A 27,651-nucleotide genomic window follows, 5' to 3' on the forward strand; every position below is an offset into this window, starting at 1 on the left:
AGAACTAAACTCTGGCTCAACTTAAATCTTGTTCTCATAAATTAATTACTTACTTTTTTCTCCTTCACTCACCGTTACTTTAATAAATTTAAAAAGACACACCACGGGACTTGATCATTCCCGTTGGGGCCGTCCTTGGATGAGGGTGTATAGTGGTAATGGCCGAAACACCCTGTGATTCCAAGGTACACTACTGAAGATGTGTCAAATTATAATTTCGGGATAATTCAATATAAAGAAATTTTAGAAAAGAAAAATATAAGCTTAACATTTTCTCCATAAAACACATTCCAAAAACCGCTAATAATATCCAAAAACGTTTTAAACCTCGTACATAACTTTTAATTTCTGAAAACCCTAACCTTATGGCCGAAACACTCGATGACACCAAGGTCTTCTACTGATGTGTCTCAAATTTAGACTCTAAACAAAGAACCCATCTTACAAACCTTCACTTAAAGTGATAGTCTGGAGTTTGTCAGGAAAAAAGAGAGAGAGCTCTCTTTTTTTTAAAAAACGGCTCCAGCTCCCGCCCCCTCCCCTCCTGATTTGTCTGGGAAGCCACGCCTGTTTTCCCGTGCACGCGCGAGGTTCAATGGGCCAAGAAGTGACGAGGAGAGACATTACGGTGACATTGTCAACAATGGAGTTTTCCAAGGTAACAATGCATTTTATGTTAGAAAATCGTTGTGTTTTTTGACGGGGATAACACGTTTATGCAGCTAACTTTGTACTGAAATGTCAAATAAACTGGTGTATCCAGTAAACATGTAGTTTTGACATCGTTTGGCATGGTTTATAGCATGCGACATTGTGTTTACTTCTTTGATATGCTAACAGCTAGCGTACGATTGATTGTCCTGTCGTGTTTTTGGTGTGTTTTAGACCACTTCAGATTTAGGCCATATTGCTTTTGTTTTTCTAATTATTTTATCTTTCATCTTCTGCAAAGCTCTGTAATGGGAGGATCCTCCGATGATGAATAAACCCCACCTGCAGCATCAAGCAGACCATCACCAAAAGCATCTGTGACCTGGGTCGTGGAAGCATGTTGGAGACCCAGCTTTAGACCTTAGTGAAGAGGATTTAGCCCCTGGTCATAATCAGAGGCTACACTTCGAACATGTAAGTCCCTTCAGAAGTCCGTGTAGCCATTTACAGCAAATGTAATAAAAAGTGTTAGTATAACAAAACTGCTCTTTCTTTTGGTATGTTTTGGTATGCACATACAGAATATGACTCTGGAGGTCAGGACGGTGAACAAAGACCCTGATGTCATCATCTCTCACTCTGCACCTCCTGGACACACCCCAGTGCAGAAATGCCCACGGATATTGAAAAAAACATGCTGCCTGCAGCCTCCAGTGAACTGCATATCTAAAGTGTCACAGAGACTAAATCAGACACACTGATCCTAGTGGGCCCTACATTGGATTTATGCCACATGTCGAGTGTAATTAACATTTCAGTTGAAGTCACTTTGCTTTGTTTTCATGAGAATAAAGAATGCAATGTAATACAGTTTGTAATTTCTAAGCACACACAGCTAACACATTACCTAAAAAAGAACATGCACAGAAATACCATCTCATAAGTAGTCAGGGAAACATTTGGTTACACATAGAATCAAACAATGGTCAAATATTTTTCAACAACTATTTATTTATTTATTTATTTATATATATAAAAAAAACATCATGACGTTATTTCTGTGGAAATTGTTGACCTGTAAAAAACAAGGATAATGTTATGGATACATAGATGTATGCAATTTCTATAGTCAATATTGTGAGAAGAATAAATGAGTCCATACCATCTCCTTATGTGCTGGTGTTGGAGTAACTCCCGGGTTGTTGGGTCACAGACATTTTACAGCAAACCCAGTTGTCTGAGGATCTCACTCTTGCACGGCGTGCAGCAACAATCATTGTCTGGAGCTCTGGAATATATGAATTGTCCTTCTCAACCTTCACTGTATACATCCTGCAGCACCTGGACTTTTTATTGAATACTTTCCGGTATCTGAAATAGGGACAAAATAATGCTAAAAAAGTAAATCGCAGAAAAGCAATGAAGATACATAGTTTACAAAATGTGTACATACTGAATGCAATTATACATCAGTATTCCTCTTTGCAGATCTGTGTACACGGTGAGGGCTGAGAGTGGCATTCTTGTATCCATGATGGGCAGGTCATAAGTCAATCTTTTGCGGGCGTACATAAGATGACTGTGCAATGTCTCCAGGCGGGCTGTTTAAAAATAATGCATACTTTGAAGCTTCTATAATTTACATTTAAAAAGAAATTGCAAATACAATACCTAAACTTCACATACTTTGGTACTTCTTTGAACCAACGTTCTTTCAGAATGACCTCACGCTTTTGAACCTTTCACTGTCCACTCGTTCACTTTCCAGTGCGTTACGTTTGTTCCACTGTAGTACTGTGAAACATCCCTTTTGCTGGCCTGCCTACACAGAACAGAGACAAAAATCAAATACATGTACAGTATAATGCACAATAAGCATCTTTTACAAATACACTTTTTTTGGTTTCTTTTTAAAAGACACTAGGTTGGAACAAACAAAAGCTGTTCAAATTACCTTGCGCGTTTCGACGGACAAGGAACTACTTCCGTCTTCGTCAGAGGCGTCTCCCGACGTGCATGATGCGTCTCTTATTGGGATGTTGTTCTTCCCAGGCGTGGCCACACTGACATAAGCAATAAACCTGTCAGTGTGGCCACGCCTTCCGCCGTGTGCTGGTTAGTGGAGAAGTGCGTCCCATGTGTGCGCCAGGGTGAAGGCGCCCTCATCTCTGTTGATGGATCTTATTCCTCGCTTTCTGATTTCTATGGCCTCCCGGATCCAGCGCTTGTATTTGTGCTCTTCCGTGCCCACGATCCTCGCCCCCTCCCAGTCCATGATATGATTTTCCCTTTTGCAGTGGTCTGATATTGCGGATTTGAGGTTTTCTTGTGTGGCCTTTTGTTTTATTGCTCTGGTTAATCGTCCCGCTGTCTCCTTTTCGCACTCCTTTTGATGTTCCCGTTTGCGTGTGTTGAAGGTCCGTCCTGTTTCACCAATGTATGTTTTATTGCAAGTTTTGCATGGAAGGTAATTTGAACAGCTTTTGTTTGTTCCAACCTAGTGTCTTTTAAAAAGAAACCAAAAAAAGTGTATTACTCAAGAAGACACAATGAATGTAATAAAAAAAAAAAAAAAAAGCATCTTTTACAAAGCTCACCATTTTACTTACTGCATGGAACTTTTTGCCAAAGTTCTTAGTCCCAGCCGCATCATGTGTGCTCCACACCACTGTCTTTGTATATGCCATTTCCTGTGTCAGGATTATAAATTTAAAATAAAAATTATAATTGCTTTAGATGTGTCCAATTATAAGTTTTATAACCAAAAAACGATGACACTGAAAAGAGCAGAAATGTGTGAGTGGGCATCAGTACTCACTTCTGTAATGTTGACCTCTGCCTCCTGCTCACGTATGTGCTGAAGGTCATTCAGGTCTGTTTTCCTTCTCAGAGAGGCCCCTGAACACAGTGTGAAAAGTGTGTATTATGTACAAAGGTTTCCATGTTCTGTTGCATGTCTATATCTGCATGTATTTATGTGGAACAGGACTGGATTGGTTTAAACACAAGCTCAAATCCTCACAGTGTGGCTGTTCTCCTCCTCAGGAATACCAAGTGACGGTAAACTAAACAAAAAACAAAAACATTATTTTCATTTCAGTGTCAATGATCAGTGTGACAACTTTACAGACACCAAACATGTTTTACTTACTCTCCGGTTCTTGAAGTAGAAGCTTCCTCTTGCTCCAAGATGTTCACTCCCTCTTCAAAATCATTATCTCTACAAATACAGGATAATGGCAGTTTATGAATTATTTCCTAAACTGACACTCAACCCATGATGGTTGTTTTGTGGTGTTTGGGTGTCTGTTTTTCCATAGCATCAGCAAGGCTTACCTATTTATAGTAAGTAATGCACACCATTTGATTAGACCATTATCCTCAACCCACAACAGTTCACACGTCTATACTTTGTTTCTGTGGTGATTTTTTTTTATTTCAATGCACATTTTTGTCTGCCCTTTACATACTGTCGTGTTGTGTGATAATCTCATTCACCCCAAAAAATTCTTACCTCTCAGAGAAGTCCCCGTGGACACTTGATAGTGCTGACACAGCAATATGAGCAGGAAAGAGTGTTTTTTTATTTTTTATTTTGGAGTAGATATTGGAACTCCTGATCCGGTTTGGTAACTGGAAACATAAAGTTATGTATATTTACACAAAATGTAGCAACGACATTGTGCAAGTCTAATACAATTCTTACAGAGTAAGCTATATTTTTAATCACATTTTCTTCAATAACGCACGTAGCCCACTGGCCCTCATTTATCTATCATACAATAAAGTTCAGATGCTAGCACTATATTTAGGTTTTGACATTACATATACTGCGTGTCTGCACGTCTCCAAATCTCAATGCTACATTTGATGTAACGCCAGTTTGCACAGAAATATACATGGTCAATTCACGTGCATGTAAAGTAGTGAAAACATCGCGGTGACCAGTGTCAGTGTTTACAGTAGGCTAACCTATAGCTTTATAACGCCATGCAAACAGGCCATAGTTAGCTAGCGTATTAGCGCTTAGCATATGCAAAAACCCTAACCATGACGGACTAAATTCAACTAATTATCGTCATGAAAACTTCAAAATGTCATGCATTTACCTGTAGAAACTGCCATCTCTCTTCCTCCGTGCTGAAGTTGAGCTCACGTAGCTCCGTCCATCTGTTGAACAACTCTCCGATATAAATTCCACATCTGTCTTGCCCTCGTTTTCCTGCTAGTTTAGAAGATGGACTTTTGAACTGTTTACATGTCTAAAGAGAAGGAGCAGGCAGTCGTAGCTTCTGGCTGTTGTTGTCCAGAGCGGCGCTCGGGCGTAATGGCGGATCCAGGTACGAGAAACACTCTGCGCGTGCTCAGTTCTCGGGCGCGAGCCTGCAGCGCGCATGAAGTGTCAATCATCGTCTTGCTCGCATTTTATTGGTCTACACGATCGGCGAGCGGGCTCTTGAGTACAGTCCCGGCGCCAGCTCAGAACAGAAGGGGGGGCAGCTGAAAACCAAGGGGGGGCGATGACGTGTACGCATGCATAGTATGAGAAAACGTATGCAGCCCAACTGTTTAATACAAGCCACATAGAAACGTGATAACAAGTTACAATAACACACAGGCACAAGTAAAGATACCTGCTTTACCACAACGTAACTATTAAGAAACAGACGAAAACAAGGCGTTCACTCACTACGTAGTCCTGAAGAGTCCTGGTGGTCTGCTGCGCCCACGCCTCGGCAGGTGCTCCTCAGCCTCTCCGGTTCTCCTGTTGCTTCTGAAAGGCTGCAGGGACGGCGACGGTGTCGTCATGTTTGGCTTTTTCAGCCATGTGCGAATGTCCATTTGGAACACAAAATATAGCTGCTAGCTACAGGCTACTCCTTATGGCGGGATGATGCACTGATAACATTGTTAGCAGTTGCCTGATGGGTTCAAGGACCACTAGAAACTAGAATTTGAATTTCCAAAACTGTTCATTAGTCAGTGGAGTTTCTTCTGAGTTTTTGGTTGTTTTGAACACATCATAGACTGAAAACAATATATTAAAAAATGAAAACACTACATTTTGACTGAGGGGGCGGGACTGTACCCGTGAGGGGGCAACGCCCCCTCACGCCCCCTCTTGACGCCGGGACTGCTTGAGTAGTTGCTGAGTTCAGGGAAGGAGGGACTTAAAAAATATATAATAATATATATTTGTACTCACTATATATCAAAGTTTAAGGCCAGGAGGTCAATTTTGTGCATTTCTTAAAAAATGTAAAACATTTAGACTTCCAGACTATCACTTTAAACCCAATTACCGAGGACTAACACTAAACTATCACTCATTTCAACCACATCTTAAAGAATCCTAACCCAAACACTTGCTCTTCACCTAATATTAGTGGCCTATGCCTAAACTTAAACCTAGGACTCTGAAGCAGCACTCATTTCAACCACATCTGCTGTAATCCTAACCCAAGCTCTTACCCTAAACCTAATATTAGTGGCCTATGCCTAAACTTAAGCCTAGGACTCTATAGAAACGCTCCTTCCGCAACTTAAATATACTTAATCTCGACCATTACTCTAACCATTGGGAGCTCATGCTTGAACTTGAGCCTCTTTAATACAGTTTTCCTTCACTTCCTCCTCCCCCCTTCCCCTCCCCCATGCCTCCTCTTTGGTGGTGTGGGTGAGAGGGGAAGGGGCTGAGCTCATGCCTGGACAGGTAGGGGAGTAACTCGACCCCGGACAAGGGTTCTACTCCTATGCTCTTCCGCTTGGGTTCGAGTTTTGGGTTCGGGGCCAAAGGCTTCATTATACAATCAATATTAGTTTCTCACATTCGGGGGGGCTGGGGCAGTGGATTGGGCAAACTGGGATCTTCTAGGGATAAGTTTGCAGTGTAAAAACATTCCGCTTAAACCCTGTGGACTTAATGAGTCGTAATGGAGAAAAAAAAAATCTGCTGGTTCTGTGGGCCCTGAACGTCGGGTTATATGGACTGACCTGTTGCCAGAGCACAAAAAGCCTATTGGGCAATATTTTAATAACAACTTTCTAAAACCTAACCCTAACCCTTCTTCATCACCACAGCCATTTCTTTTCCCCCCTTCATTTTGCACCTTTCAGATCTAATGCCAGACCTTAACAATGGCTATAGCAAGAAGCCTCTACTGAGGACACGTCTCTCTCATTATACGACTGCTACACCTCTTTGTCAGGGGTTTGCACCTTCTACAATTGGGCCAGGGCAAACCTTTGGCTCTCCTTAACTGTTCAATTCACTAAGGAATGAACAAGGAGGTCATCGGGATATTCCCCTAACCTAAACCTAACCCTAACCCTATGACTATTGGCCCGATTTAGGTCCCTTTTGCGTTTGGACGCCTGGAAATCTGGTGGCATTCCTTATGCACGTGAAGACTTTGTGTCTCTGATCTTGATGGTCAATATGTGGCCATATTGAGATGGTGCTTTTCTAACTACATTTGGCCTAAAGCCATGGTGAAGATGGACGAAGTGTCTTGCCCAAGGACACAACGACAATGTGCAAGATTGGAGCCGCTGACTCTCGGTCACAAACGACACGCTGAACCATCTGCGCCACTGTCACCATTGTTCATTGTAATCAAATGAAAATGGTCATTTGAATGACAGCAATTTGAATTTGTGAAAGGCTGCCGTTATTTACAGTACTCAGCCCTCCACAGAACCCTACAGTGTCAAATCATTTGATTAATATTAAACAAAAAAAGAGGTTAAATTCAGATTTGTAGAACAGAGAGGTGTGGCTGTGGTGGGGGCACTGTGTATCTGCCTCCCTCGTGTGGAGATCATGAGAATTACACTGGGCTTATAAACATTCATTAACATCCACTACAACTTTGCAAAAGGCTGCGTGTTGTGTTTTAGGCAGTGCTTAATTGAAGTAAAATGAAGAAGGAGGAATATATTATATTTGGCCAACTTGCCCAGCTCTTAACGACTTCCTTACTTTTCTAACTGCTCCTGGCTTTCGTGCTTTTTTTTGTGCTTCTGCGAGTGTCTTTGTCTGACTTTTGTTTCTCTTTGACCACCTGCTCTCTGTCCTCCCGAACCGATAAACTATGGAATTGATTAACTGGAATCTCAGCGCAATTGATCAGGTTTTTTCACAAAGTGAGGCCACGGAGGAGGTCGTCTGCCCTGACCGGACTTTCACAGCTGTGGTGGACGTGTGGAGTCAGTGGATCGTTTGCCTCGCGGTCCTGTCGGTCGGAGACATCAAAGATATTCACTTATTTGGACTCTTGATAACAGGGTACGGACTTGGCTTTGCCCTGGTTTATCCAAAAGTCGGAAAGTTGAAAACTTGCAATCGGACCCCGCTGCTGTCGCACTTTGGAGCAGGGAGTGAGCGAGGGAGTGAGCGAGTGATGGACTTATACAGGAAAGCAATGCACAATGATGGACTGTTCTGCACTGTTCTTTTGTCAGGCGTATTGAGTTGCCTTGTGTACGAAATGCGTGGTATAAATAAAGTTGCCTTGCCTTGCCTAAAACAAATTGGCTGTGTTTGCAGAGAAACACTTCTGTCTCTGACAATTTACACTTTATGTCACACTCATCACAGTAAACTTCCCCGTCCTCTGAGTCTGAGTTTAAAGCTGCAGGTTTGTGCTGAGCTCTGCCCGGTAACAGCCGACTGTGGCCTATTCTGTTTTCTAATTAGTTCAGGTGAATATTCAGGGCTTTTCCTCATACTCAGACCAGTCCGGCCTGAATCTGAATTATAGACACAAACAGAGACAGAGTTCAGACAGAGTTCAGTTCAACATGAAGCTGCTCATACTGACACTCCTGATACTGCAGGGCTCTGCCCAGGGTAAGGAATACTGCTACTAAATTAATGATTACTACTAACTGATACTGACCTTACTTATATCTTCACTTTGTGTTTTTCCTCCTACTTTGTGCTGCTGTTTCAAATCTTGGAAATTGTTTTTTTCCAACTGTTGTTTACGAAGTAACCTTTTTCTTTCTCGTTTTTTTTTTTTTTTTTGCATCAAACGATTGCTCCCCGATAGTTAGTAGAGCTGTCTTCAGGTCCAGGGCCTCATTTTCAAAAAAGCTCACATACGGACAGAATGAGGCCAAAACCTTACGTACGAACTGTTTGGCGCCAAAGGTTGTATTTATAGAAATTAGACTGAAATGAAAAATGAAGTTTAGCGCACATTTCAAATAGTTAATTTAGAAGATAAGATAAGATTCAAGAAAATAAGAATTCAATCACAAGCTTTGCGTGAAATGTTTACATTTCTATAATTTTACCAAGTGCAATCATCGGTGACGCTCAAAGACGTGCTCAAAGACGTGCCTGTTCATGCACACTCATGAACAGGCACCAAAGCCTGTGCTGTGCTTTAATAGTCAAACCAACTCCTGCAGAGGCCGCACTGAGGTTGGTCCAAAGCATAAGTCCATTCAGAGTCACTGCGAATTACACACCGCATCTACTGACCTCTCCTTCTCACATCACCCAGACCGAACTGTTCTCTCATCCTTCTGTACTCAAAACCCCACCTGCATGTACAGACAAGCTAACTCATTTTGTTTGATTGTGAGCTTTATGAACAAGGCCCCAGGTCTTTTTGTTTGTTGGCAAAAGGTATTAGTAACTTATCTATTTATTGCACTTGGAGAGACCATTACAATTAGACTACAGAGGAAAATGCATCCCATCAAGTAAACAAACATTTACTGTAAAAAATAAATAAATAAATGTAAGCCATACTCAGTCAGTGCAGACAAAGTATCAAACATGCAATACTCATGCATACATTTCTATTATGATCATTTGCTGTCTGAAATATTGTGCCTCACAAGGAGCAAACTCTAGCCATTTAATAATGCTTTAATTTTCCTTTTATTTTCTTCCAGAATCCCATAAAGACATGCATATTAATGGCTGCTCGGACACAGACAAACTGGACATGTATGGCCTGGATGCAGATGTAGTCTACGAGACAGACTTTGAACATAAAAGAACTGTCTCCCGTCTGCCAAAGTTTGTAGATCCGGTGGTCAACAAAGTAGCTTATGAAGAAGCCATGAGAGATCAAGCACTGTGCCAGCTGAATCAAAAGGTTGTGAGTAAAGCTATGAAGGACATCCCCTTGAAACTAGGTCAGTGCTGTTTACAAAAAATAGATTGTACTTAATGACCCTTTACCTGACTTTTTGGTTTAATTCGTTTGCTTTCATTGTTTGTAAAGTTTCAATTGACTCTGTGCATTAAGCTAACGGTAACCTGAAAAGCCCAGAAAACAACATCCGGTTTTGCTACCATGGCAAAATAAAAGCACCGCCTCATTCATTAGTTCATTCAGCAGTTTGTTAGTTTTAAGTTTTGTATGTCTGACTTAACAGACAAAACACAATCAATATCTCAACTGAGAGAAAGTTATTTTTGGATGATCTGGCTCGTCCTCGCTCTGCAGCCTGTACTATCTCTCCCCTTACTCTTCTCCCCTCGCACGCCGAGTCCGCGGCTCCGGCCCTGGTCTCAGCTCGGCCCTGGTCTCAGCCCGGCCCTGGTCTCAGCTCGGCCCTGGTCTCAGCTCGGCCCTGGTCTCAGCTCTGGTCTCAGCTCTGGTCTCAGCTCGGCCCTGCTCTCAGCTCGGCCCTGGTCTCAGCTCGGCCCTGGTCTCAGCTCGGCCCTGGTCTCAGATCGGCCCTGGTCTCAGATCGGCCCTGGTCTCAGCTCGGCTCTGGTCTCAGCTCGGCCCTGGTCTCAGCTCGGCCCTGGTCTCAGCTCGGCCCTGGTCTCAGCTCGGCCCTGGTCTCAGCTCGGCCCTGGTCTCAGCTCGGCTCTGGTCTCAGCTCGGCCCTGGTCTCAGCTCGGCCCTGGTCTCAGCTCGGCCCTGGTCTCAGCTCTGGTCTCAGCTCGGCCCTGGTCTCAGAGCGGCCCTGGTCTCAGCTCGGCCCTGGTCTCAGCTCGGCTCTGGTCTCAGCTCGGCTCTGGTCTCAGCTCGGCCCTGGTCTCAGCTCGGCTCTGGTCTCAGCTCGGCCCTGGTCTCAGCTCGGCCCTGGTCTCAGCTCGGCCCTGGTCTCAGCTCGGCTCTGGTCTCAGCTCGGCCCTGGTCTCAGCTCGGCCCCGGTCTCAGCTCGGCTCTGGTCTCAGCTCGGCCCTGGTCTCAGCTCGGCTCTGGTCTCAGCTCGGCCCTGGTCTCAGCTCTGGTCTCAGCTCGGCCCTGGTCTCAGCTCTGGTCTCAGCTCGGCCCTGGTCTCAGCTCTGGTCTCAGCTCGGCTCTGGTCTCAGCTCGGCCCTGGTCTCAGCTCGGCCCTGGTCTCAGCTCTGGTCTCAGCTCGGCCCTGGTCTCAGCTCGGCCCTGGTCTCAGCTCGGCCCTGGTCTCAGCTCGGCCCTGGTCTCAGAGCGGCCCTGGTCTCAGCTCGGCCCTGGTCTCAGAGCGGCCCTGGTCTCAGCTCGGCTCTGGTCTCAGCTCGGCCCTGGTCTCAGCTCGGCCCTGGTCTCAGCTCGGCCCTGGTCTCAGCTCGGCCCTGGTCTCAGCTCGGCTCTGGTCTCAGCTCGGCCCTGGTCTCAGCTCTGGTCTCAGCTCGGCCCTGGTCTCAGCTCGGCCCTGGTCTCAGCTCTGGTCTCAGCTCGGCCCTGGTCTCAGAGCGGCCCTGGTCTCAGCTCGGCCCTGGTCTCAGAGCGGCCCTGGTCTCAGAGCGGCCCTGGTCTCAGCTCTGGTCTCAGCTCGGCCCTGGTCTCAGAGCGGCCCTGGTCTCAGCTCTGGTCTCAGCTCGGCCCTGGTCTCAGAGCGGCCCTGGTCTCAGCTCGGCCCTGGTCTCAGCTCGGCCCTGGTCTCAGCTCGGCTCTGGTCTCAGCTCGGCTCTGGTCTCAGCTCGGCCCTGGTCTCAGCTCGGCTCTGGTCTCAGCTCGGCTCTGCTCTCAGCTCGGCCCTGGTCTCAGCTCGGCCCTGGTCTCCCCTCGCACGCCGAGTCCGCGGCTCCGGCCCTGGTCTCAGCTCGGCCCTGGTCTCAGCCCGGCCCTGGTCTCAGCTCGGCCCTGGTCTCAGATCGGCCCTGGTCTCAGCTCGGCTCTGGTCTCAGAGCGGCCCTGGTCTCAGCTCGGCCCTGGTCTCAGCTCTGGTCTCAGCTCGGCCCTGGTCTCAGATCGGCCCTGGTCTCAGCTCGGCTCTGGTCTCAGAGCGGCCCTGGTCTCAGCTCGGCTCTGGTCTCAGAGCGGCTCTGGTCTCAGCTCGGCCCTGGTCTCAGCTCGGCCCTGGTCTCAGCTCGGCCCTGGTCTCAGCTCGGCCCTGGTCTCAGCTCGGCCCTGGTCTCAGCTCGGCTCTGGTCTCAGCTCGGCCCTGGTCTCAGCTCGGCCCTGGTCTCAGCTCGGCCCTGGTCTCAGCTCTGGTCTCAGCTCGGCCCTGGTCTCAGAGCGGCCCTGGTCTCAGCTCGGCCCTGGTCTCAGCTCGGCTCTGGTCTCAGCTCGGCTCTGGTCTCAGCTCGGCCCTGGTCTCAGCTCGGCTCTGGTCTCAGCTCTGGTCTCAGCTCGGCCCTGGTCTCAGAGCGGCCCTGGTCTCAGCTCGGCCCTGGTCTCAGCTCGGCCCTGGTCTCAGCTCTGGTCTCAGCTCGGCCCTGGTCTCAGAGCGGCCCTGCTCTCAGCTCGGCCCTGGTCTCAGCTCGGCCCTGGTCTCAGCTCTGGTCTCAGCTCGGCCCTGGTCTCAGCTCGGCTCTGGTCTCAGCTCGGCTCTGCTCTCAGCTCGGCCCTGGTCTCAGCTCGGCCCTGGTCTCAGCTCGGCCCTGGTCTCTGCTCGGCCCTGGTCTCAGCTCGGCTCTGGTCTCAGCTCGGCCCTGGTCTCAGCTCGGCCCTGGTCTCAGCTCGGCTCTGGTCTCAGCTCGGCCCTGGTCTCAGAGCGGCCCTGGTCTCAGCTCTGGTCTCAGCTCTGGTCTCAGCTCGGCTCTGGTCTCAGAGCGGCCCTGGTCTCAGCTCGGCTCTGGTCTCAGAGCGGCCCTGGTCTCAGCTCTGGTCTCAGCTCTGGTCTCAGCTCGGCTCTGGTCTCAGCTCGGCCCTGGTCTCAGCTCGGCTCTGGTCTCAGCTCGGCCCTGGTCTCAGAGCGGCCCTGGTCTCAGCTCTGGTCTCAGCTCTGGTCTCAGCTCGGCCCTGGTCTCAGCTCGGCCCTGGTCTCAGCTCGGCTCTGGTCTCAGCTCGGCCCTGGTCTCAGAGCGGCCCTGGTCTCAGCTCTGGTCTCAGCTCTGGTCTCAGCTCGGCCCTGGTCTCAGCTCGGCCCTGGTCTCAGCTCGGCCCTGGTCTCAGCTCGGCCCTGGTCTCAGAGCGGCCCTGGTCTCAGCTCGGCCCTGGTCTCAGAGCGGCCCTGGTCTCAGCTCGGCTCTGGTCTCAGCTCGGCCCTGGTCTCAGCTCGGCCCTGGTCTCAGCTCGGCCCTGGTCTCAGCTCGGCCCTGGTCTCAGCTCGGCTCTGGTCTCAGCTCGGCCCTGGTCTCAGCTCTGGTCTCAGCTCGGCCCTGGTCTCAGCTCGGCCCTGGTCTCAGCTCTGGTCTCAGCTCGGCCCTGGTCTCAGAGCGGCCCTGGTCTCAGCTCGGCCCTGGTCTCAGAGCGGCCCTGGTCTCAGAGCGGCCCTGGTCTCAGCTCTGGTCTCAGCTCGGCCCTGGTCTCAGAGCGGCCCTGGTCTCAGCTCTGGTCTCAGCTCGGCCCTGGTCTCAGAGCGGCCCTGGTCTCAGCTCGGCCCTGGTCTCAGCTCGGCCCTGGTCTCAGCTCGGCTCTGGTCTCAGCTCGGCTCTGGTCTCAGCTCGGCCCTGGTCTCAGCTCGGCTCTGGTCTCAGCTCGGCTCTGCTCTCAGCTCGGCCCTGGTCTCAGCTCGGCCCTGGTCTCCCCTCGCACGCCGAGTCCGCGGCTCCGGCCCTGGTCTCAGCTCGGCCCTGGTCTCAGCCCGGCCCTGGTCTCAGCTCGGCCCTGGTCTCAGATCGGCCCTGGTCTCAGCTCGGCTCTGGTCTCAGAGCGGCCCTGGTCTCAGCTCGGCCCTGGTCTCAGCTCTGGTCTCAGCTCGGCCCTGGTCTCAGATCGGCCCTGGTCTCAGCTCGGCTCTGGTCTCAGAGCGGCCCTGGTCTCAGCTCGGCTCTGGTCTCAGAGCGGCTCTGGTCTCAGCTCGGCCCTGGTCTCAGCTCGGCCCTGGTCTCAGCTCGGCCCTGGTCTCAGCTCGGCCCTGGTCTCAGCTCGGCCCTGGTCTCAGCTCGGCTCTGGTCTCAGCTCGGCCCTGGTCTCAGCTCGGCCCTGGTCTCAGCTCGGCCCTGGTCTCAGCTCTGGTCTCAGCTCGGCCCTGGTCTCAGAGCGGCCCTGGTCTCAGCTCGGCCCTGGTCTCAGCTCGGCTCTGGTCTCAGCTCGGCTCTGGTCTCAGCTCGGCCCTGGTCTCAGCTCGGCTCTGGTCTCAGCTCTGGTCTCAGCTCGGCCCTGGTCTCAGAGCGGCCCTGGTCTCAGCTCGGCCCTGGTCTCAGCTCGGCCCTGGTCTCAGCTCTGGTCTCAGCTCGGCCCTGGTCTCAGAGCGGCCCTGCTCTCAGCTCGGCCCTGGTCTCAGCTCGGCCCTGGTCTCAGCTCTGGTCTCAGCTCGGCCCTGGTCTCAGCTCGGCTCTGGTCTCAGCTCGGCTCTGCTCTCAGCTCGGCCCTGGTCTCAGCTCGGCCCTGGTCTCAGCTCGGCCCTGGTCTCTGCTCGGCCCTGGTCTCAGCTCGGCTCTGGTCTCAGCTCGGCCCTGGTCTCAGCTCGGCCCTGGTCTCAGCTCGGCTCTGGTCTCAGCTCGGCCCTGGTCTCAGAGCGGCCCTGGTCTCAGCTCTGGTCTCAGCTCTGGTCTCAGCTCGGCTCTGGTCTCAGAGCGGCCCTGGTCTCAGCTCGGCTCTGGTCTCAGAGCGGCCCTGGTCTCAGCTCTGGTCTCAGCTCTGGTCTCAGCTCGGCTCTGGTCTCAGAGCGGCCCTGGTCTCAGCTCGGCTCTGGTCTCAGCTCGGCCCTGGTCTCAGCTCGGCCCTGGTCTCAGAGCGGCCCTGGTCTCAGCTCGGCTCTGGTCTCAGCTCGGCCCTGGTCTCAGCTCGGCCCTGGTCTCAGCTCGGCCCTGGTCTCAGCTCGGCTCTGGTCTCAGCTCGGCCCTGGTCTCAGAGCGGCCCTGGTCTCAGCTCGGCTCTGGTCTCAGCTCGGCCCTGGTCTCAGCTCGGCCCTGGTCTCAGCTCGGCCCTGGTCTCAGCTCGGCCCTGGTCTCAGCTCGGCCCTGGTCTCAGAGCGGCCCTGGTCTCAGCTCGGCTCTGGTCTCAGCTCGGCCCTGGTCTCAGAGCGGCCCTGGTCTCAGCTCGGCTCTGGTCTCAGCTCGGCCCTGGTCTCAGCTCGGCCCTGGTCTCAGCTCGGCCCTGGTCTCAGCTCGGCCCTGGTCTCCGCTCGGCCCTGGTCTCAGCTCGGCCCTGGTCTCAGCTCGGCCCTGGTCTCAGCTCGGCCCTGGTCTCAGCTCGGCTCTGGTCTCAGCTCGGCTCTGGTCTCAGCTCGGCCCTGGTCTCAGCTCGGCCCTGGTCTCAGCTCGGCCCTGGTCTCAGCTCGGCTCTGGTCTCAGCTCGGCCCTGGTCTCAGCTCGGCTCTGGTCTCAGCTCGGCTCTGGTCTCAGCTCGGCCCTGGTCTCAGCTCGGCTCTGGTCTCAGCTCGGCCCTGGTCTCAGCTCTGGTCTCAGCTCGGCCCTGGTCTCAGCTCGGCTCTGGTCTCAGCTCGGCCCTGGTCTCAGCTCGGCCCTGGTCTCAGAGCGGCCCTGGTCTCAGCTCGGCTCTGGTCTCAGCTCGGCCCTGGTCTCAGCTCGGCTCTGGTCTCAGCTCGGCCCTGGTCTCAGAGCGGCCCTGGTCTCAGCTCGGCTCTGGTCTCAGCTCGGCCCTGGTCTCAGCTCGGCCCTGGTCTCAGCTCGGCCCTGGTCTCAGCTCGGCTCTGGTCTCAGCTCGGCCCTGGTCTCAGCTCGGCCCTGGTCTCAGCTCGGCCCTGGTCTCAGCTCGGCTCTGGTCTCAGCTCGGCCCTGGTCTCCGCTCGGCCCTGGTCTCAGCTCGGCCCTGGTCTCAGCTCGGCCCTGGTCTCAGCTCGGCCCTGGTCTCAGCTCGGCCCTGGTCTCAGCTCGGCCCTGGTCTCCGCTCGGCCCTGGTCTCAGCTCGGCCCTGGTCTCAGCTCTGGTCTCAGCTCGGCCCTGGTCTCAGCTCGGCCCTGGTCTCAGCTCGGCCCTGGTCTCAGCTCGGCCCTGGTCTCAGCTCGGCCCTGGTCTCAGCTCGGCCCTGGTCTCAGCTCGGCCCTGGTCTCAGCTCTGGTCTCAGCTCGGCCCTGGTCTCAGCTCGGCCCTGGTCTCAGCTCGGCTCTGGTCTCAGCTCGGCCCTGGTCTCAGCTCTGGTCTCAGCTCGGCCCTGGTCTCAGCTCGGCCCTGGTCTCAGCTCGGCCCTGGTCTCAGCTCGGCCCTGGTCTCAGCTCGGCCCTGGTCTCAGCTCTGGTCTCAGCTCGGCCCTGGTCTCAGCTCGGCCCTGGTCTCAGCTCGGCTCTGGTCTCAGCTCGGCCCTGGTCTCAGCTCTGGTCTCAGCTCGGCCCTGGTCTCAGCTCGGCCCTGGTCTCAGCTCGGCCCTGGTCTCAGCCCGGCCCTGGTCTCAGCTCGGCCCTGGTCTCAGCTCGGCCCTGGTCTCAGCTCGGCCCTGGCCTCAGCTCGGCCCTGGTCTCAGCTCGGCCCTGGCCTCAGCTCGGCCCTGGTCTCAGCTCGGCCCTGGCCTCAGCTCGGCCCTGGTCTCAGCTCGGCCCTGGCCTCAGCTCGGCCCTGGAGAAATAATAGCGAAGTTGCTACGATGAGTAAAGCCTTAGGATGTTCATTTTGCCACATGGATCAGTGATAGCAGGGAACTTTTCTAAGGTCTGTTGTTGTTTTTGTACAACAGGTCAAATGCTAATGCTAGCTTTGCTGCTATGTCTGAACTTTAAGCTGTTGCTGCTGGTTTATTTGTGCGTCTTTCTAATTATAAAAGTGCTTACCAGGCGAGTTATCCTTTAAAATCCACTGTTTATCTGCTCACGCTGCAACAAGTGTAAACCTGGCTCTGAAAAGACTAGTCCGTATTGTAAACATGCTGCTTAGCTTCACCTCTTTTTACATCACTGGATAAAGTCAGAGCGGACATGTGTTTCGATTGCGTTACAGTGGCACTTAAAATGTGTGTATTTAATTGCATTCTTATGTAGCAAGTACTTGCTGAACTAATGAATGACCGTCTCATTCATTAGTTCAGCAAGTACTTGCTTTTTTTTTGAAGCCGGAAGTCGCTTTTTGGGCGACGAGTTAACCGTTTAATGCACAGAGTCAATTGTTTGATGTGTTCAAACACATTTCAAACTTTCTTCACATTTTCCTATCATCCCAGTTCTTCACAGGCACACGTTTTCCCTCTCACAATAGTGCTGAGAACAACCACTTGTTGTAACTACTAACCTTTATAAGAAGATGCACAGGGCCTTTTCACAAATGTCTACTTCTAAAACTCAAAACACATTTCAGTCGTGAAAAAACATCTGTACTGTCCGTAATCTCTGCTCTGTGTCCCCAAGACGCCCCTGGGGCCCCCCTGCTGTACCCCAAGGACCACCTGCGGCCCTCACAGCCCAACACTCTGGTGTGTCAGGCCTCAGGGTTCTACCCGGTCCCGATCAACTTCACCTGGACCAGAGATGGACAGACCATCAGCTCTGACTCCGTGTCCCAGCCCTATCCTCAGAGCGACGGCACCTTCACCCAGTTCTCCACCATCGAGCTACTCCAGCCTGAGGAGGGACAGGTGTACAGCTGCAGCCTGGAGCACCCAGCCCTGAAGGAGCCGGCCACCCGCCTCTGGAGTGAGTACCTATAACTGACACTAACTAACCCGCCTCTGGAGTGAGTCACTATAACTAACACTAACTAACCCGCCTCTTTAGTGAGTACCTATAACTGACACTAACTAACCCGCCTCTGGAGTGAGTCACTATAACTGACACTAACTAACCAGCCTCTGGAGTGAGTACCTATAACTGACACTAACTAACCCGCCTCTGGAGTGAGTACCTATAACTGACACTAACTAACCCGCCTCTGGAGTCAGTCACTATAACTGACACTAACTAACCCGCCTCTGGAGTCAGTCACTATAACTATAACTGACACTAACTAACCCGCCTCTTTAGTGAGTACCTATAACTATAACTTACACTAATCAACCCGCCTCTGGAGTCAGTCACTATAACTAGCACTAACTAACCCACCTCTGGAGTGAGTCACTATAACTGACACTAACTAACCCGCCTCTGGAGTGAGTCACTATAACTGACACTAACTAACCCGTCTCTGGAGTCAGTCACTATAACTAGCACTAACTAACCCGCCTCTTTAGTGAGTAACTATATAACTGACACTAACTAACCCGCCTCTGGAGTGAGTAACTATATCTATAACTGACACTAACTAACCCGCCTCTGGAGTGAGTAACTATATCTATAACTGACACTAACTAACCTGCGTCTGGAGTGAGTAACTGTGTCTATAACTAACACTAACTAACCCGCCTCTGGAGTGAGTAACTATAACTATAACTGACACTAACTAACCCGCCTCTGGAGTGAGTAACTATAACTATAACTGACACTAACTAACCCGCCTCTGGAGTGAGTAACTATAACTATAACTGACACTAACTAACCTGCCTCTGGAGTGAGTAACTATAACTATAACTGACACTAACTAACCCGCCTCTGGAGTGAGTAACTGTATCTATAACTGACATTAACTAACCCACCTCTGGAGTGAGTCACTATAACTGACACTAACTAACCCGCCTCTGGAGTGAGTCACTGTAACTGACAGTAACTAACCCGCCTCTGGAGTGAGTAACTGTATCTATAACTAACACTAACTAACCCGCCTCTGGAGTGAGTAACTGTATCTATAACTGACAGTAACTAACCCGCCTCTGGAGTGAGTCACTATAACTGACACTAACTAACCCGCCTCTGGAGTGAGTCACTATAACTAACACTAACTAACCCGCCTCTGGAGTCAGTCACTATAACTAGCACTAACTAACCCACCTCTTTAGTGAGTAACTATATAACTGACACTAACTAACCCGCCTCTGGAGTGAGTCACTGTAACTGAAAGTAACTAACCCGCCTCTGGAGTGAGTCACTATAACTGACACTAACTAACCCGCCTCTGGAGTGAGTACCTATAGCTGTAACTAACACTAACTAACCCGCCTCTGGAGTGTGTAACTGTATCCATAGCTGACAGTAACTAACCCGCCTCTGGAGTGAGTCACTGTAACTGAAAGTAACTAACCCGCCTCTGGAGTGAGTCACTATAACTGACACTAACTAACCCGCCTCTGGAGTGAGTACCTATAGCTGTAACTAACACTAACTAACCCGCCTCTGGAGTGTGTAACTGTATCCATAACTGACAGTAACTAACCCGCCTCTGGAGTGAGTCACTATAACTGACAGTAACTAACCCGCCTCTGGAGTGAGTCACTATAACTGACAGTAACTAACCCGCCTCTGGAGTGAGTCACTATAACTGACAGTAACTAACCCGCCTCTGGAGTGAGTCACTATAACTAACACTAACTAACCCGCCTCTGGAGTGTGTAACTGTATCCATAACTGACAGTAACTAACCCGCCTCTGGAGTGAGTCACTATAACTGACAGTAACTAACCCGCCTCTGGAGTGAGTCACTGTAACTGACAGTAACTAACCCGCCTCTGGAGTGAGTAACTGTATCTATAACTGACAGTAACTAACCCGCCTCTGGAGTGAGTACCTATAGCTGTAACTAACACTAACTATCCCGCCTCTGGAGTGAGTAACTGTATCTATAACTGACAGTAACTAACCCGCCTCTGGAGTGAGTAACTATAACTATAACTGACACTAACTAACCCGCATCTGGAGTGAGTCACTGTACCTATAACTGACACTAACTAACCTGCCTCTGGAGTGTGTAACTGTATCCATAACTGACAGTAACTAACCCGCCTCTGGAGTGAGTCACTATAACTGACACTAACTAACCCGCCTCTGGAGTGAGTCACTATAACTGACAGTAACTAACCCGCCTCTGGAGTGAGTAACTATATCTATAACTGACAGTAACTAACCCGCCTCTGGAGTGAGTAACTGTATCTATAACTGACACTGACTAACCTGCCTCTGGAGTGTGTAACTGTATCCATAGCTGACAGTAACTAACCCGCCTCTGGAGTGAGTCACTATAACTGACAGTAACTAACCCGCCTCTGGAGTGAGTCACTATAACTGACACTAACTAACCCGCCTCTGGAGTGAGTCACTATAACTGACACTAACTAACCTGCCTCTGGAGTGTGTAACTGTATACATAACTGACAGTAACTAACCCGCCTCTGGAGTGAGTCACTATAACTGACAGTAACTAACCCGCCTCTGGAGTGAGTACCTATATCTATAACTAACACTAACTAACCCGCCTCTGGAGTGAGTCACTATAACTGACACTAACTAACCCGCCTATGGAGTGAGTCACTATAACTATAACTGACACTAACTAACCCGCCTCTGGAGTGAGTCACTATAACTGACACTAACTAACCTGCCTCTGGAGTGAGTAACTATATCTATAACTAACACTAACTAACCCGCCTCTGGAGTGAGTCACTATAACTGACACTAACTAACCCGCCTCTGGAGTGAGTAACTGTATCTATAACTGACATTAACTAACCCGCCTCTGGAGTGAGTAACTGTATCTATAACTGACACTAACTAACCCGCCTCTGGAGTGAGTAACTATAACTATAACTGACATTAACTAACCCGCCTCTGGAGTGAGTAACTATATCTATAACTAACACTAACTAACCCGCCTCTGGAGTGAGTAACTGTATCTATAACTGACAGTAACTAACCCACCTCTGGAGTGAGTAACTGTATCTATAACTGACACTAACTAACCCGCCTCTGGAGTGAGTAACTATAACTAACACTAACTAACCCGCCTCTGGAGTGAGTAACTATAACTAACATTAACTAACCCACCTCTGGAGTGAGTCACTATAACTAACACTAACTAACCCGCCTCTGGAGTGAGTAACTATAACTAACATTAACTAACCCACCTCTGGAGTGAGTCACTATAACTGACACTAACTAACCCGCCTCTGGAGTGAGTAACTATAACTAACATTAACTAACCCACCTCTGGAGTGAGTCACTATAACTATAACTGACACTAACTAACCCGCCTCTTTAGTGAGTACCTATAACTATAACTTACACTAATCAACCCGCCTCTGGAGTCAGTCACTATAACTAGCACTAACTAACCCACCTCTGGAGTGAGTCACTATAACTGACACTAACTAACCCGCCTCTGGAGTGAGTCACTATAACTGACACTAACTAACCCGTCTCTGGAGTCAGTCACTATAACTAGCACTAACTAACCCGCCTCTTTAGTGAGTAACTATATAACTGACACTAACTAACCCGCCTCTGGAGTGAGTAACTATATCTATAACTGACACTAACTAACCCGCCTCTGGAGTGAGTAACTATATCTATAACTGACACTAACTAACCTGCGTCTGGAGTGAGTAACTGTGTCTATAACTAACACTAACTAACCCGCCTCTGGAGTGAGTAACTATAACTATAACTGACACTAACTAACCCGCCTCTGGAGTGAGTCACTATAACTGACAGTAACTAACCCGCCTCTGGAGTGAGTAACTATAACTATAACTGACACTAACTAACCCGCCTCTGGAGTGAGTAACTGTATCTATAACTGACAGTAACTAACCTGCCTCTGGAGTGAGTAACTATAACTATAACTGACAGTAACTAACCTGCCTCTGGAGTGAGTAACTATAACTATAACGGACACTAACTAACCCGCCTCTGGAGTGAGTAACTGTATCTATAACTGACATTAACTAACCCACCTCTGGAGTGAGTCACTATAACTGACACTAACTAACCCGCCTCTGGAGTGAGTCACTGTAACTGACAGTAACTAACCCGCCTCTGGAGTGAGTAACTGTATCTATAACTAACACTAACTAACCCGCCTCTGGAGTGAGTCACTATAACTGACACTAACTAACCCGCCTCTGGAGTGAGTCACTATAACTGACACTAACTAACCCGCCTCTGGAGTGAGTCACTATAACTGACACTAACTAACCCGCCTCTGGAGTGAGTCACTGTAACTGACAGTAACTAACCCGCCTCTGGAGTGAGTAACTGTATCTATAACTGACAGTAACTAACCCGCCTCTGGAGTGAGTCACTATAACTGACACTAACTAACCCGCCTCTGGAGTGAGTCACTATAACTGACACTAACTAACCCGCCTCTGGAGTGAGTCACTGTAACTGACAGTAACTAACCCGCCTCTGGAGTGAGTAACTGTATCTATAACTAACACTAACTAACCCGCCTCTGGAGTGAGTAACTGTATCTATAACTGACAGTAACTAACCCGCCTCTGGAGTGAGTCACTATAACTGACACTAACTAACCCGCCTCTGGAGTGAGTCACTATAACTGACACTAACTAACCCGCCTCTGGAGTGAGTCACTGTAACTGAAAGTAACTAACCCGCCTCTGGAGTGTGTAACTGTATCCATAGCTGACAGTAACTAACCCGCCTCTGGAGTGTGTAACTGTATCCATAGCTGACAGTAACTAACCCGCCTCTGGAGTGAGTCACTATAACTGACAGTAACTAACCCGCCTCTGGAGTGAGTCACTATAACTGACAGTAACTAACCCGCCTCTGGAGTGAGTCACTATAACTGACAGTAACTAACCCGCCTCTGGAGTGAGTCACTATAACTGACAGTAACTAACCCGCCTCTGGAGTGAGTCACTATAACTAACACTAACTAACCCGCCTCTGGAGTGTGTAACTGTATCCATAATTGACAGTAACTAACCTGCCTCTGGAGTGAGTCACTATAACTGACAGTAACTAACCCGCCTCTGGAGTGAGTCACTCTAACTGACAGTAACTAACCCGCCTCTGGAGTGAGTCACTATAACTGACAGTAACTAACCCGCCTCTGGAGTGAGTCACTATAACTAACACTAACTATCCCGCCTCTGGAGTGAGTAACTGTATCTATAACTGACAGTAACTAACCCGCCTCTGGAGTGAGTAACTATAACTATAACTGACACTAACTAACCCGCATCTGGAGTGAGTCACTGTACCTATAACTGACACTAACTAACCTGCCTCTGGAGTGTGTAACTGTATCCATAACTGACAGTAACTAACCCGCCTCTGGAGTGAGTCACTATAACTGACACTAACTAACCCGCCTCTGGAGTGAGTCACTATAACTGACACTAACTAACCCGCCTCTGGAGTGAGTAACTATATCTATAACTAACACTAACTAACCCGCCTCTGGAGTGAGTCACTATAACTGACAGTAACTAACCCGCCTCTGGAGTGAGTAACTATATCTATAACTAACACTAACTAACCCGCCTCTGGAGTGAGTCACTATAACTGACAGTAACTAACCCGCCTCTTGAGTGAGTAACTATATCTATAACTGACAGTAACTAACCCGCCTCTGGAGTGAGTCACTATAACTGACAGTAACTAACCCGCCTCTGGAGTGAGTAACTGTATCTATAACTAACACTAACTAACCCGCCTCTGGAGTGAGTAACTGTATCTATAACTAACACTAACTAACCCGCCTCTGGAGTGAGTAACTATAACTATAACTGACACTAACTAACCCGCATCTGGAGTGAGTCACTGTACCTATAACTGACACTAACTAACCTGCCTCTGGAGTGTGTAACTGTATCCATAACTGACAGTAACTAACCCGCCTCTGGAGTGAGTCACTATAACTGACACTAACTAACCCGCCTCTGGAGTGAGTCACTATAACTGACACTAACTAACCCGCCTCTGGAGTGAGTAACTATATCTATAACTAACACTAACTAACCCGCCTCTGGAGTGAGTCACTATAACTGACAGTAACTAACCCGCCTCTGGAGTGAGTAACTATATCTATAACTAACACTAACTAACCCGCCTCTGGAGTGAGTCACTATAACTGACAGTAACTAACCCGCCTCTTGAGTGAGTAACTATATCTATAACTGACAGTAACTAACCCGCCTCTGGAGTGAGTCACTATAACTGACAGTAACTAACCCGCCTCTGGAGTGAGTAACTGTATCTATAACTAACACTAACTAACCCGCCTCTGGAGTGAGTAACTGTATCTATAACTAACACTAACTAACCCGCCTCTGGAGTGAGTAACTATAACTATAACTGACACTAACTAACCCGCATCTGGAGTGAGTCACTGTACCTATAACTGACACTAACTAACCTGCCTCTGGAGTGTGTAACTGTATCCATAACTGACAGTAACTAACCCGCCTCTGGAGTGAGTCACTATAACTGACACTAACTAACCCGCCTCTGGAGTGAGTCACTATAACTGACAGTAACTAACCCGCCTCTGGAGTGAGTAACTATATCTATAACTGACAGTAACTAACCCGCCTCTGGAGTGAGTAACTGTATCTATAACTGACACTGACTAACCTGCCTCTGGAGTGAGTCACTATAACTGACAGTAACTAACCCGCCTCTGGAGTGAGTACCTATATCTATAACTAACACTAACTAACCCGCCTCTGGAGTGAGTCACTATAACTGACACTAACTAACCCGCCTCTGGAGTGAGTCACTATAACTGACACTAACTAACCTGCCTCTGGAGTGAGTAACTATATCTATAACTAACACTAACTAACCCGCCTCTGGAGTGAGTAACTGTATCTATAACTGACATTAACTAACCCGCCTCTGGAGTGAGTAACTGTATCTATAACTGACACTAACTAACCCGCCTCTGGAGTGAGTAACTATAACTATAACTGACATTAACTAACCCGCCTCTGGAGTGAGTAACTATATCTATAACTAACACTAACTAACCCGCCTCTGGAGTGAGTAACTGTATCTATAACTGACAGTAACTAACCCACCTCTGGAGTGAGTAACTGTATCTATAAATGACACTAACTAACCCGCCTCTGGAGTGAGTCACTATAACTATAACTAACACTAACTAACCCGCCTCTGGAGTGAGTAACTATAACTAACATTAACTAACCCACCTCTGGAGTGAGTCACTATAACTATAACTAACACTAACTAACCCGCCTCTGGAGTGAGTAACTATAACTATAACTGACACTAACTAACCCGCCTCTGGAGTGAGTCACTATAACTGACATTAACTAACCCACCTCTGGAGTGAGTAACTATATCTGTAACTAACACTAACTAACCCGCCTCTGGAGTGAGTAACTATAACTATAACTGACATTAACTAACCCACCTCTGGAGTGAGTAACTATAACTGACATTAACTAACCCACCTCTGGAGTGAGTAACTATAACTAACATTAACTAACCCGCTTCAAGTCAATGTATACCCATGCTAACAAATGCTAAAGCTAATGCAAGAGTCCACATGAAAGCCATTTTATTATATTAATTTGATATTAGTTGCTAATGTCAGGTGGTGCAACTGCAAACATTTTTTGAATTACAATCTAATAACTAGAAATGCAATGGCTGTGCCATTGCGATTGACTGCAGAAATGCGGGAAGCGAATGCAGAAATGGCATAAACTCTTCAAATTTGCATAAACTGGTAAAATGCATAAAATGTCATGTTGCATAAACTGCATAAACTGGTAAAATGCATGAATGGGTTAATTTGCATAAATTGTGTAAATTGCATAAACTCTTTAAAATTCATAAATCCTAAATGGCATAAACTCTTAAGTTGCATAAACTGGTTAAATCCCATAAAGTGGTTACTTTGCATAAATTGTTAATATTGCTTTTAAATTCCATAAACTGGTCAAACTGTTGAAAGTGTTTGATTGGCAGAAGCACAAATGGCTGAAAGGCGGAGTTTCCCCATTGGCTGGATTCCCACATACACACCAATGCAAAAATTTTAAACTCTCGTATAAAAAAACTGGAAAACTGCAGAAGGCCAATTTTTTCTCAAAACCCACAAGTTGCAGAAGCTGAACCTGCACAAAGTGCAGAAATTGCATAAAATGCAGAAAAAAGTGCAGAAAAGCATGGATTTGCGGCAGCCCCATTATAAGTCAATGGGAAAAATCTCCGACATTTTGGCCGATTGCGGAAAAACCGTAAGTTGCAGAAGTCCCAAAAGTAACAGCACCTTCTCCTCAACATGCAGAACGTTTTGATGCATAACTTGCATAAATTGCACAAAGCATGAAGGTGCTGAAAGCTCTAGAAAATCGGGAAAAAGATGGAAGAGGAATAATAATAAAGAACATGAAAACCAATAATTGACTGCGGAAGAATTCCGCAGTCAATCAAATATCCGATACTGAACCGATCACTGTTTTAGGCTGAAACCGAACACTCCGCCCCTGGTCCTCTGGTTTTATTGCTGATCCAGCATCAGTCAGCTACAAAATACATTTAAATGTTATTTAACAAACATAACGTGTTTAAACATAATCATTGACTCAAAAATATGCAGGACATCAGTTTTGAAAACACTTTTTGAAAACATGTTTTTAGACCCCTGATACGTCATTGACCTAGCTACATGTATATTATTGTTGTTGCAGCGCCCCCTGTAGTCATGAAGGTGTATAACATGTATATTATGTGTTACAGCAGTGCAGTTCCAGAAGCCCTCTCTGGCGCCCTCTGTCTTCTGCGCTGTAGGACTGACTCTGGGGCTGGTGGGCGTGGCTGTGGGAACCTTCTTCCTGGTCAAAGGGAACGAGTGCCGCTGATTGGACAGATCTGTGATGTCATTAGTGTCACTAACTAATGCATTCGTTTTTTATTATTGTCCTGAGCCGTTTTGCTAATGTGGTAATTTTATCTTGATGATGTCTTTTTTTTGCTTTAAATTTGTCTGTTTAGCACTTTGGTCATAAGTGGCTGTTTTTTAATGTGCTATAGAAAAAAAAAAAGGGTAATTTGATTGATTGAATATGTTGTTCTATTTATAACCTGTGTAGTTTTCATTTGAATGTACAAACCATTTTATAAATCTATCATCTATAATATATTATAGATTGCATGTCTTTAGAAGCAGTGCAGTATTGACATGTCGGTGCAAATGAACATTTACCATTGTATACAAATCAATTGACTAAATATCAGATTTTAGGGGAGAACATTTTCCCTTGTTCTCCGCTTAATGAACGGAAGAGTCAATACGTTCGTCTGCCATCCTATGACAGATGAACGGCTTACTTTTTCACGCGTATTATAAAGCCATACAATGGAACTTGTTTTTCCAAATCTCCGACAATGTTTCTCTGCAAAATGACTTTTACTAAAGCGTTTTTCTTACCTTCTGCTGTCTTCATGGGACGAGTGCTCCAATACAATCCCACCAATGTAGAGCTGCCGCGATGTCATGCTCCGGTTTTAGTCTATGATGTGATAAACTCCTGCTGAGACTTTGCAGGAGTCCTTGGCTAGCTTCTAGCCGCGGCCCACTCGAGTCCCAAGGAGGCTTGAACCGCCATTTCCCGCTTCCTCTGCAAATGTCCTTTTTGTGATATTGATGCCAAGTGTCCTCGATGATATAAATGTCCTTACGTTTGCGTCGGTCAGCCATGTAAGGTTAAAAATAATAATGTGTAATGTGCTACTGTCACCTGCAGAGAGTCTATTGTAATACATGTGGGAAAGTATACATATCACATTTCACCTGAGCTTTTATTGACAGAGGACATATTTTTGCATCCTTGCATCCATAATAAAATGATTTTTGCATTTCTTTACATTGGATACATAGTCATTTTTCTATAGGCTTTTTTTTTTTTTACTTTATATTCTATTTTTAATGTATATTGTTATCCAATCAGATTCTTTTGCTCAATG

At 48.2% G+C, this 27,651-nt stretch overlaps 1 protein-coding gene across 1 annotated transcript; it reads left to right on the forward strand.

Annotated features, from left to right (window-relative positions):
* Positions 1 to 8,454: 8,454 nt before the first annotated feature.
* LOC306959951 (H-2 class II histocompatibility antigen, A-K alpha chain-like) lies at positions 8,455 to 26,563 on the forward strand (the record flags this gene model as incomplete). Its single annotated transcript, XM_079552209.1, has 4 exons — positions 8,455 to 8,503; positions 9,562 to 9,807; positions 17,233 to 17,517; positions 26,425 to 26,563. The coding sequence occupies 4 exons, from the start codon at positions 8,455 to 8,457 to the stop codon at positions 26,544 to 26,546; spliced, it is 702 nt and encodes a 233-aa protein (XP_079408335.1). The 3' UTR covers positions 26,547 to 26,563.
* Between the last annotated feature and the right edge of the window lie 1,088 nt (positions 26,564 to 27,651).

Source organism: Gobius niger (genome assembly GCF_951799975.1).
Source record: "Gobius niger genome assembly, chromosome: 2".
NCBI classification, from domain to species: domain Eukaryota; kingdom Metazoa; phylum Chordata; class Actinopteri; order Gobiiformes; family Gobiidae; genus Gobius; species Gobius niger.